Raw genomic sequence first — 16,707 nt, forward strand, 5'->3', positions numbered from 1 at the left:
TCCCCGTTAAACGGTTTTTTTGGGGGAGTTTTTCCTGTTCCAATGTGAGGGTCCCGGGACAAGAGGATGTCAAATGTGTACATATTGTAAAGCCCTCTGAGGCAAATTTGTAATTTGTGATTTTGGGCTATACAAAAATTAATTGAATTGAAAAAAAATTGAATAACAACTGTTTTTATACAAGTCCCAGATATCCCGGGAAACTAAACGCCGCCATGGTTCATAACATCCGGAGACGCTCCTTGAATTTCACCAGCTGTATTCCCTGTATCTAGCAAGCCACACGTCAGCTGGTTTACTACAGCTGTATGAACCCAAAATAAACAATTTAGATGTGATTTAATTGCAATAAACGGCTAAAAAGGATTCCGAAAGAACTACATAATGATGCAGTTGTTATACAATGTTGTTTCTGTTGACAGCTGGATAACATGGTCGAAAATATTATTTTTAAAGGATCAACACTAATGATGACTACTTCTTTATTTATTGGAGAGAAGATAAGTCTCAAATTACTATAGTTGCCTGATTGTCTCACTAATCTTTGATAAAGTTCACTCCTTTTTTTCTTTCATTTGTAGTAAATTGGGACTACAATGTAAATGTCCCTGTGCAAACTTGTCGTACAATGATGAATTAAAACCGTGTAACCTTATTTCAGTGCCATAAAGTGGTCGCTGTGCTAAGCTATGGTTATGCACATTTAGTTCTGTACTGGCCTCATCACCTATAAAACATTGCTCCACTAGTTCACTTGGCTGTGTCAGCTGCGTCCGCCTTGCCGACAAGATTGCAGAGCTGTAACAGAGAATCTCCATACTCTACCAGATCCAGGAAGTAGAGAAGTTAATGGATACCATCATCTTCGGCCCAGCACAACCCGATATATCCTTTGCCAGAGAAAGTGGTGCCACCGCTGCCTGTCATGCAGCGGACACTGTCCGTCCCTCCTGGGTCCTGCTTGGGGCTAGACATCAAAACCCCAGTCAGCTCTACTCCATCTCACCACGAGCCCTGGTCCCTGGTCAGGGAACTTATTATCCAAGGGTGTTCCACAAGGTTCAATCCTGGGTCCAGTTCTTGTAACACTTTATATTAATAATATGATCTCACTATCTGAAGCTCAGAGAGGTATAATAATCCCTATGTGTTTATCCATCAAGCTCTCATCGGATAGCTCCCATCTTACATTAAGACAATGCAGGATGTAAACTTTGGACCATATCTAACTGGCTGTTGTGACTGGTTTATACTTAAAATACTACAAACACTTGGAAAGGCAGCCTTTTCAGTCAGTGTTCCCAGCACATAATGACCTCCAACACACTGGTCTTCCAACCCAGGGACAGTTCAAGGCTTTGATCATGGCCACTGTGTGTCAGTGTGTAATTGTTTTAGCTAATTTTCTTGTTCTTATCTTGTGTTTTTTTTTTTATCTTTATATACAATTTTTGACTTTGTTTTGAACTCCTCGTCATTGTAAATGAGGGCCTGCTTTAATTGATCACTCTGAGATATAGAAAAAGTAACAAATAATAAATGAAAAAATGAACTAACTGACTAAAACTCATGGAAGAACGTGGAATATTTATTTGAAGACTACTGTGGTGGAAAATTTCTAGGTTAATCGGGAGGAGAGAGTTTTTGTTCACGAATTAATAATGAAGTCATCAGAAGATTCAAAGTTGTCTTCTTCCGTTCATTCTCTTGCAAGAGGGAAGAAAGCACAATAATTAATAACCAATAGCAGCAGTTGTCAGAAGAACAGAACATTTTGATTTGTGCAGTGTGAAAATGGAGTCCAATTCAAAACCACTCTTCTTCTCCCTAATACTCCTTCCTCTTTGTCCCACATTGCCCCCCCCCCACCCGCCCGCCCCTCACCTTTCCAGTATCCAATGCTTCATTTTTTTCTCTGCCATTCATCATTCTGCTATGCTACCAAGCAAAGCTTCAGGCATGCATTACAGGCCGAGCTAACCCACCCACAGCAGGCTTCTCCTCCACACAGAGCCCTGTGTGTTTGGATGCATTGACGTCATGGCTGACGCATGGCAGCCTGGAGTGGCGCTATCAATGGCCTGTATGCTGAGGCTTGAACAGAGGTATTATTAGCCAGCAAAGGGAGAGATACACAGGGAGAAGGGAAGGAGACGGGAGGGATGGAGGTTTTCTGGGGGAGATTTTCCCCCAGTGAAGAGGATGCAGGTAGGTTTTTTATTTGTCAGTTTGGCTATTTGGTAAAGACATTTTATGATAAAAATGTAACAGATGACACGTATACAGGATGTCAAGCAGAAACTTCCAGCTCACTTTCCACCCCACGGAGGGTTTTTGGAGCTGAAATTAAATAGATAAATACATAACTAATTATGTAATTAAATGCTTTAATACATGTATAAATGATAAATAAATAATTGTAAGATTTAATGCTTTAATTTATGGTTCCTAGCACCAGTTAACTTGGCCAAAGTTAGCATTAAGCAGATGCATAGAACGCCTGGAAGGGTATAGCCAATCAGAGCCAGAGTAGGGAGGGGTTTCTCGGAAGTCACGGTCTGTGATGTCCTGTGATGTCCTGTCTTGTCCTGTCTTCTAAGTAATGTTTTGTGTATTTTATCAGTTATCATTATTTCCTGTTTTATTTTGTGTTACTTACCTCTCCTCTCGTTTCAGGTCACTTCACTTCCTGCCTTTGCATGTTTTCCCGCCACTGTGATTGTCTGCCCCGCCCCTGATTGATCCCACCTGTGTCTAATCACCTACACCTCTATGGAGACAAATCCAGGCCAATAGTTTTGATCATTTGAAAAACAAAATTGAAACTGAAAATTAAAATTTTCGTCTTGAACTTTGAAAAATACAACAACATATTCAAACTAAAAATAAGTGAAAGAAACGTGTTTTTGGGGTTAAATATAACTTTGATTCAGTTCCGGAATTGTTTTGAATAAAATATTTATTTTCATTGTTCACTTTAATACATATTTTGATATTTAAAGTCTTATTTTTTACAGTTTCAAATCTTATTTTTTCAGTTTCAATTTTTTTTTTCCAGACTTTTGACCCTGATCTGGCGTGGGGGGCGTGGCATCAACTGAGAGGGGCGTGTAATCATAAGTGACAGCATAACAAGGGGTACATCCCAAGTCTCTTAATTGCATCCCCGTTTCCCTCACTTGCGTCCTTTCCTTGCGTCTTAGTCCCTCCCACCAGGGATGCATGGAGGAAACCATGCGAGGAGAGAGGAACGAGGAAATATGTTTTAAGAGACATAAGACGTCCTTTCCTCAGTTGCGTCACGTGAAGCGTGATGACGGAGGATCAGCTGATCACAGCTGGATCAGCTGTCAGTCAGCTTTAACAGCTGGAGAGACTTTTGATAAGTTTGTGTCTGTTCACATGATCACTGTACTTAATAATAGTAACTAATAATACCAATAACTAATAAAGACACACAGTAATCACCACTGTAGAGGTGTTTCTCTCTGTAGTCTGTTAACAAACTGTGTCCTGTGTTCTGTTTATAAGATCAGGATCCATTTCTACCGGAGGAATGCGATCGTCTTATTTATGAATTATTTGCGTCTGTACGTTTTGAAATTTAGATTGTGACGTCGATATTAAATAACCCAGAATATGATTATTGTTTCTCTTAAATGATAAAACTCATCAAACCCGACAATCAGGAATGAACAGCCTCACGTGACTGAATGAAATGATGATAAATGATGTAAAAAGTGTTTCGTCTCTCCAGCTCTCTCTCTCTCTCTCTCTCTCTCTCTCTCTCTCTCTCTCTATATATATATATATATATATATATAAGTGTTATATATAAGTGTTTCGTCTCTCCAGTTCCCTCTGACTTTAATTGTTTCCATAATAAAAGTTCAGATCATGAAAACACAAATCTTTCTAATAAATGAAGAAAGTTGTTTGTGGTCCTTTTGTTGTTCAGTCTACAATGAACATTTATTTAAACCAGATGTTGAATCAGAAAATGAATCAAATATAAAGCTTGAGTTCATTCTGTGATCCGTCTTCACTGTTTACATGTTGAAAAAAATCTCATCAGTCCGATCGGCTGCAGCGTCCAATCACATGACAGAAGAACAATGAGGGGGCGTGTCGGCCATTAAAAGACTTCCTGTAAGTCTGTTCTCGTGGGTCCTCGCTCATGGCTCCTCAGAGATCCCTCCTCCCTCCTCCATCCTCGCTCCTCAGAGCTAAATAAGAGCTTTGGGACGGCTGTCAATATGGCGGTGCAGAACAACTTCCGGTTCAAGCGAGGATCGAGGAGCGAGGAAATGAGAATTAAGAGACTTGGGATGTACCGAAGGAAGGCTGAGGACCTTCCTCAACCACGTTGCCTTCAGGAAACGTAGGCACTGCAAGAATTAGGATTTTCTATACACCAGCCTATGGCCAAGAGTTTAAAGCAGGGGTATTCAATTAAAATTCCAAAAGGTCCAGATTGAGAAAATCTCCTCGGGCAAAGGTCTGAAACATTACAATAATATCTAATTTCCACTATTTAGTGCCATATATATATATATATATATATATATATATATATATATATTCAAGAAGTCTAGTAGTAGTAACGTGTCTGTGTAGTCAACAACTGTCAAATCAAATAAAGAACGTGCACATCAATTATATTTTAACAAATATTATTCTCAGTTTTCAAATTTAACTGGATGGATTATATATGATACATAGAAATACATAAATACATGTTCTCTACTTTCAAGTAAAATAAGAGCTGCATTAAAGAATAACTGACATAACAGAAAGCTTTTCAAAAATGTGCATCTTAAAATAAAGTAATTCATTTTAGAAAAATTAATTTCACTGAATTGTCCTGCAGCTTTAAATTCAGTTCATTCAGGTGTGAAGTGATGTCAATCAAAAAAGCCACAATATTATATTTTTCTCATCTTCTAACAAGAGAAATGTTTGTGCATGATCTTTATCTGTGGTTATTAAACCACTTGTTTCAGCTCTATTCTCTGTTAACATCATTGTTGGGCAGTGAATTCATGTGTTAGGATTCTGATCATTTGGACTCTTAGGTTTATTTTCTGTGACTTCATTCAGATGTGAGAGGATACGTTTGCTCAAAAGAGTTGTGCTTTGTCTCGTAGTGTCGCTTCATTTACCGCTTTTAATAATCGTCACGGTCTCTGAACATATGAGACACACTGGTTATAAACTGTCCGTGTGAAGAATTAACCTATAAGAGTCTGTTCCTTCTTGGTTGAAGACTCTGGTCTCTTTTTTCTTTTTGGAGAACGTCATATGAACTTCTCTGACTCACGTATTATTCTCCTGCTCTTCCTTCTCTTTCCTCGTCTCTCCCCCGGTGTGTGTACATATCACTCCAGTGAGGAAACTTGTCAGAATACCCATATTTGATTGGCTGAGCTGCATCACGTGATGTGATTTACAACGCATTGGTCGGTGCGTTTCCTGCACCGCTCAACAAGTGCCGTAAAGGCTGAAAAAGCTGCGCCGGTTAAAATAGAAGCGCCCTGTCAAAATAAAATCGATTTGAGGTCCTGGGTCCGGATACAACGGCGTCTGGGTCCGGATCCGGACCGCGGTCCGCCAATTGGCGACCCCTGGTTTAAAGGATTCATTAAAAACCTAAAACAGAAACCAGAAATCATATGTGTTCAGGAAACCTGACTTAAACCAGAATTAGACTTTGGTATTAAAGGATATGATAGTATTCGCAGAGATAGAGTCGGGGTAATGAAGGAGGGTGTTTAATGTTTGTAAAACAAGGAATACAGCATGAAGTTTTGGGGAAAGGAACAGAGCTGGAATATGTGATAATTGAAGTTTGGACAGGACAAGGATCTATCAGAATTACAAACTTTTAATAACCCACGTAAGACAATTTCAATCGATTTCCTGGATGAATTAGCTGTACGTTTAGAAGGGAAAGTGATATGTAGTGGAGATTGTAATGCTCATAGCACATTATGGGGTAGTAGTAACAATGACGATGGAATGGTGATAGAAGAGTTTGGAGCTAAAAAACATAGTGTGCTAAAATAACTGGAACAAGATTTAACATAAGAACAGGCAGAGTGGGCAGTAGACCTTACTTTATCATCTGATTCATTGGCAGGAGTTAGCTCCTGGCAGGTCATAAGAGGTACAACAGTAGGAAGTGACCATTATCCAATAATGATTGAAAAGGGCAAAGTTTAGAGGAATATGAGACAGAAGGACTACAGAAATGGTCTTTCAGCAGTGCTGAATGGGATACATTTAGAAGGGTCGGTGATAAAGAAATGGAGAAAGTGTGTATTAGTGAAGATGTTGACAAGTTAAATGATTCTGTTTGTCAAGCTATCCTAGAGGCTGTAAAGCAGTCCATGCAGAAGAAGGGAGGTAAGCACAAAAAGAAGATTGTACCTTGGTGGGCAAAGGAATGCGATGAAGCAATTAAATCTTGAAATAAATATTGTAAAGTAAACGTATTAGATATAAAAAGTTGCATGCAGGTGTAAGGAGGATCATAAAAAGGGGATGACATTTGGAGGAAATTTTGTAACTCAATAGGAAGTGAGACAAACAATGATAATGTATGGAAAATGATACAAGACTGAACAGGATTAAAAGAGAGTATGGGTACCCAGTCCTAAATGACGGTGAAACAACAGCAGTGAGAGATGAGGAGAAAGCGGAGATGTTGGCAAAAACTTTTGTTGGAATTCATAGTTCAGACAATATTAGTGAAGAGGGCAAAAGATGAAGGGAAACAACAGTAGTGGAGAATGAATATGTATTGCAGCAAGATGAACCAATGATCTGCTAAACAAGCCTTTTATAAAGACAGAACTTAACAGATGTCTCAAGAAAAGAAAAATGTCGGGAGGGTGGGGAATTGCCTCAAAGCTGAATGGAGGCCATTGTAGTCCCAACACACAAACCTGGTAAAGATTGCACAACCCGAGGGAACTACAGACCAAGAGCTTTGACATCACATACTTGCAAAATAATGGAGAAAATGATAAATGAAATATTAACATATTATGTAGAAAGTAAAGGATATATATCCAAATACCAGAGTGGTTCCAGGAAAGGGAGAAGTACAATAGATCCAGCAGTTTGGAACATGAAATTAGGAAAGCACAGGTAAACAAGGAAAGTGTTGTGGCTGTCTTCTTTGACATAGAGAAAGCATATGACATGATGTGGAGAGAAGGGTTATTAATTAGACTTTGTAAGTTGGGTATTAAGGGTCGAATGTACAGTGGGTACAGAAAGTATTCAGACCCCTTTAAATTCAGTTTTTCTTTTTTAATAAATTTGCAAAAGTTTCTACATTTCTGTTTTTTTCTGTCAAGATGGGGTGCTGAGTGTACATTAATGAGAAATAAAATGAACTTTTTTGATTTTAGCAAATGGCTACAATGAAACAAAGAGTGAAAAATTTAAAGGGGTCTGAATACTTTCCGTACCCACTGTATGGATGGATAAAGGATTTTATATTACAAAGATTTATAGAAGGCAGAGGAAAGAGTTATTCTGGAAAGTTTGGTATTGAAAAAGAAACACCTCAAGGTAGTATTGTCAGTCCATTACTATTCTCCATAATGATAAATGATGTGTTCAGTGAAATTGAAAATGGGATGGGATTGTTACTATTTGCAGATGATGGGGCAATTTGGAAGGAGGGGAGAAATGTGGAATTCATAGTAAAGAAACTGCAGAGAGCCATTTTGAAGGTAGAAGAGTGGTCATATAAATGGGTTTATAATGTTCAGTATAGATAAGACAATGTTCTTTACAAGGAGACAAATTGGTAAATGAATTAAAACTAAAACTATAAAATAAAGATTTGGAGAGAGTAAAACACTTTACATTTTTAGGATTGTGGTTTGACGAAAGGGTCACATGGGCTGTACATATTAACAACGTAATGGATAAATAGAAGAAAGTATGGTTGTGTGGTGCATGGATCAGCAGCAAGCACATCTCTCAAAAATTGGATAATATTCAATATCAGGCAATGAGATTATGCACCGGTGCCTCTACAACAACCCCCATGGCTGCATTATAGGTGGAAATGGGAGAAATGCCTCAAGAATGAAGAAAAACGCAGTTAGCATTGAGTTATTGGGCTCATCTACAGGGCCACAGCAAAGAGCATCCAACACAGGGAACTTTAAAAGGGAGGGACAGTAGCACAAAAAGCAACAGAACTTAACATACCTAAATTCAATTTCAGTCCAACAGTTCCATTGCCAGTAATAGCACCGTGGATACTTCCCGATGCAACAGTAGGCTTGACAGTTACCACAGTTGTGTCCAGGTTTTCACAGATGCAACAAACAGTTTAGTAAGCAAGGTAGGAGTAGCATTCTGTTCCAGAATATTTCATGTCAAAATAGCTTAAATGATCACTGAGGGACTATCATGTTAGCACTGTTAGCACTACAGTGGATAGAGGACACGAGACCATTGAGGGCAATCATTTGTTCAGATTCAAGTTCGTCATTAGCCAGCTTACAGAACAGCCATTCAGACAGTAGACCAGACATCCTTATAGAAATACAACAAACATTATACAGAATTCAAATGATGGGTCATAGTCGTATTCCCATAAGTACCAGCACATATTGGTGTCAAAGGAAAGGAAATGGCAGATAAAGTAGTGTTGCAGTCAGCTTCAGTAAATCACAAACCAAAAGTATTACAGAGGCTGAAGGAAAGGTGACAGAAGCAATGGGAGGAAGACAGGAAAGGACGATGGTTTCACCGAGTTCAGAGGAGAAATGAGATGAGCAGGAAGGAACAGGAGAGAGGAAACAATGATATCAAGACTTAGATTTGGACACACTGGGCTAAACAGTACGCTACTATAAGTAGGAAAACATGATGCAGGCAAATGCAACTATTGTGGGCAAGAGGAAACAGTAGAACATGTTATTGTGCAATGTCAGAAATATGAGCCAGAAAGAAGGCAGCTAATTGGAAACCTCAGCAAGATATAAGTACATTTTGATATAACAGATATTTTGTAAAAGAACCAAAGAAGTAAGTGTTATCAAATACTATTTCAGTATCTTAGACTAACTCATATTATTGAGAAAATATGAGCCTGTTTGTATTAATTAGTTACATTTTTAATGAAATAATGTAAGACATCCTGATCCACACTCAATACCACTTGTTGGCGGTAATGCACCAATTTGTTGTTTGTTGATCTGCTGCCCTCATATTATGAGCTGCACTCAATCCAATACTTTCTTTTCCGATGTTGATGAGTGTATTTCTGTCATAAATGTAGCGGAGTCTGTGGTAGCCACCGGCCTCTACATCTGCACACTCCGCCGTTGCCATGCTGAGTGTTTTAGGTTTAAGTTGAGTTGGCTGATATCAAGTCTGACCAGTGTTGTAGCAATATAACAAATTACAGACAGATCAGTGCTTGGACCTGATGTTGGAACCCTTCAGGGTTGGGCTATAGTTTTTCCTCAGGTCGGGTCATTTAAAAAATCCTAACGTTGCTTTTAGCCTATCTCTAACATTGTGTGTGTGTGTGTGTGTGTGTGTGTGTGTGAGTGAACTGTGGAGCTTTTTTTCTATGGTGCTATTACTGTGGTCAGTTTAATAATTGACAAATCAATTAATAAGGATAAGGATGTTTATTGTCATCGTAAAAAGATACAACAAAATTGAGTTGGCGACTCATCAGTCAGTTCAGCAGCAACAATGTATAAAAACATTAAGACAAGACATTACTGATTTAAAACAAGACATTAAATAAATACATAAAAGATAAAACAGGCATAATCACAGCAGGTTGCAATGATTGCATATAACAGTAGTTCTAGTAGGTTCTTAACACAGTGACAAGCTGGCAGTAACAGGAGGTGGATACTGTTGCTTTCACTTCGGGGCCGGTGTCCACTGGTCGGCCTTAGAGCACCATCTCGTGGGCCACGGAGGTACAGCTAAATGGTTGGGTTAATATTATAAATATTATTTTCATTCTAAATGTGCTCAAGAAGTCACATGAATAAAAACCAAAGTAATTAAAACAAAGCATCATTTTTGAAGACCAGTTACCCTTACTTATCACCACTGTCATGTCTTGTCCTGTCCCCTAAATTATGTTTTTTCTTATTTTATCAGCAGTCAGTATTTCCTGTTTTATTTTCAGTTACTTACCTCTCCTCTCGTTTCAGATTACTTCACTGCCTGCCTTTGTGTGTTTTCACAGTTCCTTTGGTGAACTTTCAAGCAAATATTCCTCGTCAGGTGACGGTCACTTGCCTGCATTCGCGCATGTGTGATCTTGAGTCCTGCCTCTGTATCACTGGCATTACCCTACAGGTTCAAATCAAACCTCTCTGACCACCACCAGTTCAACAGTATCACTAAATTCTAAATTGGTGATTGTTCCCCTCCTCTTCATCCTAAACATGCTTCCTCTTAGTCACGGCATGCACCCCCATGGGCTCCATTTCCACTGATGAAAACCAAGCTTTACACCTCCATTAATTCCATCACTGCAGCCACTTACTCCAGCACCACAAACTGCCTCACAGATATTAAGACCTGGATGCAAACCAACTTCCTCAAATTCTTGACCTTGAGCCTTGACCTTGGTGTCATCTTTGATCAAACACTCTCCTTCAAACATCACATCAACCACATTTAAAACCCCACTTTTTTCTTAAAACAAACAACGCCCGTCTACGCCCCTCCCTCTCCTCCTCAGCCACTGAAACACTCATCCTCACCTTCATCACCTCTCGACTGGACTACTGCAACAGCATCCTGTATTAATTAGTTACATTTTTACTAATTAGATTCTTCGAAAAGACTCTTCGAAATTTTCTCTTCACTCCTCCAACCCCCACCCCCTCCTCCTATCCTCCCTTCTCCCTGATGATTTCGCCAACTTCTTTGACGATATCAGATCCTCCTTCTCTCAGCCCCCCTGTCCACCCTCTCCCTCTCTACCCTCTCCAGTTCTTCCCCCACAGCTCTCCCTCCCCTCTCATGCCCCATCTTACACTATCTTGCTCCCCTCTCCAACGAGGTCCTCAACCTTGTTACATCTAACTGCCCCACCACGTGCTCCCTTTACCCGATCCCCTCCCCTGTTCTTCAGTCTATTGCGACTGAACTCCTTCCTTTCCTCACCCACCTCATCAACACATGTCTTGTGTCAGGATGCTTTCCCACAGCTTTCAAGACTGCCAGAGTCACCCCCCTTCTGAAGAAACCATCACTTGACCCCTTTCTCTTCTACCCTTTCTATCCAAAACACTTGAATGTGCTGTCTTTAATCAACTGTCTTCCTATCTCCACCAGAACAGCCTCTTGGACTGACATGGGGACTGACATGATGGGTTCTCTAGCTCAACGAGCTCTGAAACAGGACACAATCATGGATGTAACTTTGAGCAAAGCCGAAGCCAAAGCCGTAATACGTAGAAACATGACTACCTGCAAAGCATTGGTATGAAGGAAACAAAGGGAGTCATCTATATGAAATAAAGCAATATGTGGGAGGATGAGCGCATATACGATCATATCAAGTCTGAGGTTAGGGCACAGAGGGTTGAACACATTCATCAGGTCTGTGTGAATGTGGTAGAAGAAACGGTTGAACAGGTTATCTGTCACTGCCAGATGTATGAAACACAGAGAAAAGTTAAAGAGTAAAGTAAAGAATTGTGGGGTGTGACTATTGAATCTTAAGAATTGACTCAGCATTGAGGGAGGAAAGTATAAAGCCTTGTTTGAGTTTTGTAAAGAAACTGGATTGACAAAAGATTTTTTTGGCTGTTGTTTTATTTGTTTTGATGCTAGTTCCATAGGAAATGGGAACGCTGCCTCACACTCCAGCATACTGCGATATTGCACCTTTAACAATAGATGCCACCCGCCATTAAACAAAACGAAGTGTATATAATAATATTGAACAAGGTAGGGAGATCTTTGTTCGCAGATGATGGGGACTGTGGAAAGGAGGTATGAATGTGGAATATGTTGTAAAATCGATGCAGGAAACAATTAAAAGAGTTGAACAGTGGTCCTTGGAATGGGGATTTTAATTTTCTGTTGAGAAAACATACGCTTTTCTTTACAAGAAAGAAAACTGTAGCAGAGGTCCAAAGGTATGCCAAGGAGCTGAATAGACTCGTTAACATTTTTAAGAATGTGTTTCGATGCTAGGCTCACCCAGAGTGTACATATTGTTAAAATGGTAAATAAGTGTAAAAAGGTTGTAAATGTGAAGAGGGTAGCTCCACGCTCCAGATTAGAGGGTGGCGGTAATGCACCCGCAAGCTGTTTGCCAACCGCCATTAAAAGCTAAAGAAGAAGAAGACGAGGCGGCAGAAGCAGCAGCAGAAGAAGAAGAAGAAGAAGAAAAAATAAGAACACAATAATGAACCAGCGTAAAGGTTAACTCCAGAAGATGGCAGTAATGCAACGTCAAGGATGCCAACCACCGTAAACCGTAGAAGAAGAAGAAGAAGAAGAAGAAGAAGAAACACTACCATAAGCTAGCCATAACGACGAGTTGCTAACTGATTTGTGACACTTGACAAACACATTAGTGAAAGTAACCCCGAGGAGCGACACGGTTACCGCGGCCAGCGTGTTATGCAGCTCTCTGAAAGGTAATGAGCCGTAAAGCCTCGGGGTCTCGGCTCAGCGGCGCCCACAAACTGCAGCCACACTGGAATGACTGGCAGCCCAGGTTGGTGTTCTACTCGGGAGGAAGCTGCTTGTAATATGTCGGTGACTCTTTGGGCCTATGCTGTGTTGCTCCCTTAAGTTATGGCCATATAGGGGGGAATAACTTTTCTCTTGACTACATCACTGCATTCTCACAAGTGCCTTAATGTCTTCTAAATCGTAATTTTGTCACAGCCTGTCTCGCAATATATACTAACAATAAGCCAAAACGCTGCTGTCTGTTTAGCCCGGCGCTAACGTTAGCTCATTTTGTTTAAGGAACATCGATTAGCTCAACGTTGCCAACCTGCTGCTAACTCAGTTAACTGACAGCGAGCGATATCATTAACGTTAGCAAAATGATTAAGACTCTCACGCGCCGCAACGATGATCCACGTGAGTGATTTTTATATGTACCACCAGGTGATTCAAACTCTTAATGAGCTGTGTTAGTTTAGCCAGTTAGCATCACCATGGTACTCCGCGCTGGCTAACTGTAGCCAGTTAGCCGGGAGAATTCAACGTTATCAACTTCCTAAAGGACTTCCGGACACATGTAAGACCCGTTTACATAAAACATGTATGACAGAGTTGGTCTTTCAACTTTTTGAGCTGATAACAAACTACTGTAAAAATCCACACAGCGATTATTGAGGCATTAGACTCCTGAGTTAGCATCACATGTGTTAACGCGCGTTAACGTTACCTCACCGTATTTGTAACATGAGGTGTAACGTTAAAGTTTCCTTTTAAGTGGGGTAACTGCCCCAGTCTCTGCGTGGCTGTAAATGCCCCTGATCCACTGTGAATCGAATTAATTTCACATCTCTGGTAACATGCACCACAATATATGTTTTAGTCCTATGGCCCTGTATCCTAACCACACTGGAGGTCCTGTCTTGACACAGGGGCTCTGGGACAAAATCTAGTAGCCTACTCATACCTTTTTAATAATTTGAGTTGACAATATGCTCACAGTGCACATATTACTAAACGAGTTTGAATGAAACCATGGTGTCACAAAAATAATTTGAGATGCATGGTGGATAAGGTCACATAAGCTCATTTTGGCCAGCGTGGGTTCATAGGACTGCTGTATTGTGGTTGAATTAATACAACCAGGGGGTAACATAAACAGGGGCTCTGTTACCATGGTAACTGACTCTGAACCTAACCTGGTCACAGGCAGGTTTTCATGAACAAACCCTGAGTTTCTCTCGGTCTCGAGTAGCTGAAATAAAGCTACTGAATGCTGTGGAACGAAGATCCAAATGTATATCTAATATTTTAAATATTATATATATATATTAAAATATTGTGCATTTTGGTGCAGCAAAATGTGAGATTAGCCGTGGAGAAAAACAGAGGTGCACTCCCACTCGGTCACGCACAGGACCGAACACATAACCTCTCCCCGGGCCTATGCCTGGCAGAGATGATACGTTTTGAACAAGGGCCTAAACCTTACAGGGCCACAGTTTCACACAGTCATAGAGTCTGCAGTAAGATGCATCATTTTAAACAACACAACAAAAACGAATATAGTTTGTTCATCAACTATTCCTCAGGCTTTCATGTTGAGCCCATGTCGACCTTTTCCATACAACTGGCTACTTGTTGGGAGCAGCTACTGTAGGCCTCGTGCATTGAGTTTACATTCAGTCCTATGAACACTTGATTAAACACATAGAGTTGAGGTAAAAGTGGAATTGATGCAAAAAGGTCCCACACACTCTCCAAACCGAGCAGGATTGTCAAAACAAAGTATTAACAAATAGACAATGTTGTAATCCAACAAGATCTCACCATTTCTACACCGGGAATGTGTTGGCATTCTACAGAACACCTGATTACATAACCTGTCCATTATGTCCGGCTTTTACACCTCAGAGAACAACTGGACCGGATATTAGGGACAGTGGTTGATCTGTTCAATTCTATATGTTTATACTATACATTGTGTATATGATTCTGACTCCTAGTTAAACCTAGACCTCTAGCCATTCAGTCAGTAAAATAAATACAAAAAAATTTTGAAACCATGCAGTTGCTTCGGTGTTAATATTTGTCTCTTTCGTGTGTGTCAGAGTTGACAGTGTGTCATCCAGCCAGGACAGAGTGAAGTCCAGAGAGCCCGGTTCAGCAGCGGTGTATGACGTGTTGCCCTCTAGCTACCCTGAGCAGCCAGCGGGGCCCAGCGATGCCTACACTCCTGCAGATACACACCAGGAAGAGGGTGAGCTAACATTTCTTACTAAACACGTTTGGTTTGCTCCAATTTCTGGATCCTAAGTATTATCCCAATGTTTTTGCAGGTCTTTAAATGTCATAAAAAACCCATTCTGTTCAACATGAGCTTGTATCTTTCTGCTTGGATGTGATGGTGTGGTTCAGCTGTATTCTCTGGCCTCTCACTGATCAGGAGCAAACGGGCAATATTATTTTTCTTTACCTTCATGGAAAATGTCATGAGGTCAAGGAAAGATGAAGGGATTCATAAGAATTAAGGAAAAGACAGCCACGGTGCTAAGACAATCCGACTGTACTACACTACTGCCAATGGATGTTTTTAAGCAGCTTTATTTACACCACATAGAAAATGAGTATGCTACAGTGACCAACTCAATGCTGTACCATTCAAATAATTAATTTTCCAATACAGAATTGCACCTCCTTTAAAGGATGTTTTGAATTTATCCATAGTGTACAATTAAACGTGTTAACGCTTAAAATGTTTTTAAATGCAGCCCTTTCCTATCATGGCTGCCACTTATATACTTCTGGGTCATTTCACTCAGTTGGCAACCTTCCTAACCAACAAACACTGTTCGACCAGTAAGAAGTCTGACCGGGTTATTGCACAAAAAATCAGAGAGCAGAGAAGGAATCTGAGAGCTGATCATTCACGAGCACACAGAAGCAGCCTGAGTGTGATGAGAAGAGCTGAAGCACAGGAAATATCTGAGGCAGAGCAAATCCAAGCGCAAAACGGGGGGGGGGCGGCTATTTGAGTGTGAGGACAGAAAGAGTGTCAAAATCTGAGTCATGCTCTCAAAGACCACGCTCTTGAATCAAGATGGGTAGTTCACTCCACAGACAAACGGCAACGTTGACTACCTAGCCATGAGAAGTGGGCCTATGTTGCTGTCCATGCTACACTAAGCGGTGGTAAGTCAGGGTCTCTTGAGCGTCACACACTACGTGGACACGAGACCACGCCTCCTACAGTCCTTTCTTCCCCACTCCTGTCTTTTGCATTTATTGAAAATGATGCTGGGAGTGGGTAGGGTATCATTTAAAAAAATGACCCTGCTCCGGTCACCTTTGTCTCGGTGACCTTGATTTTAGTGTGTGTGTGTGTGTGTGTGTGTGTGTGTGTGTGTGTGTGTGTGTGTGTGTGTGTGTGTGTGTGTGTGTGTGTGTGTGTGTGTGTGTGTGTGTGTCCTGCACCTCTCTGGAAACGGCACAACCATGGCTAGAAGTAGAGAGAACTCAAACATGTCTCTTTAAGCTTAGTTTCAGTTCCTTTTTCTGACGGAAGCATTCGTCACACATGATGCGTTCAAGGACCAATGGAAAAATGAAAATCTGACGATAACTGTGCATAGTACTTCATTGATATCCATAATGTGAATGGAAGCTGTACTAGCTCATAGCCGCTGTACTAGCTCATAGCCGCCACACTGCACAGCGCTCATGTGGCTGTTATTGCTGTTGAAGACATTCCCCCCCCCCCCCCCCAATAGGGCACCATGATTATGACCAAAATGAAAATCCTGATTATTTTTGGTCAATATTGAGATCCTGATTATTTGTCATGATTATTCATTGACTTAGGTAATTCAGTGTACTTTTGTTTTGCCCTTCTGCTCCCTGTTAAAACGAGGAATGTACTCTTCTACTCTGCACTGCAGCCGCAACATTCAGGGAAGTTTTTCGTGTGTGTGTGTGTGTGTGTGTGTGTGTGTGTGTGTGTGTGTGTGTGTG

The 16,707-nt window shown here is 40.6% G+C and overlaps 1 protein-coding gene across 1 annotated transcript in view; it reads left to right on the forward strand.

Moving 5' to 3' along the window:
• Positions 1 to 12,391: 12,391 nt before the first annotated feature.
• Positions 12,392 to 16,707, forward strand: part of smg1 (SMG1 nonsense mediated mRNA decay associated PI3K related kinase) — a 60,892-nt gene continuing 56,576 nt past the window's right edge. Inside the window, exons 1-2 of the mRNA XM_031871131.1 lie at positions 12,392 to 12,742; positions 14,808 to 14,956. Of these exons, the coding sequence (XP_031726991.1) occupies positions 12,666 to 12,742; positions 14,808 to 14,956 (226 nt within the window). The 5' untranslated portion in view covers positions 12,392 to 12,665. The remainder of the gene's footprint in view (positions 12,743 to 14,807; positions 14,957 to 16,707) is intronic.

Source organism: Anarrhichthys ocellatus, unplaced genomic scaffold (genome assembly GCF_004355925.1).
Source record: "Anarrhichthys ocellatus isolate YVR2014 unplaced genomic scaffold, GSC_Weel_1.0 scaffold56, whole genome shotgun sequence".
Lineage (NCBI taxonomy): Eukaryota > Metazoa > Chordata > Actinopteri > Perciformes > Anarhichadidae > Anarrhichthys > Anarrhichthys ocellatus.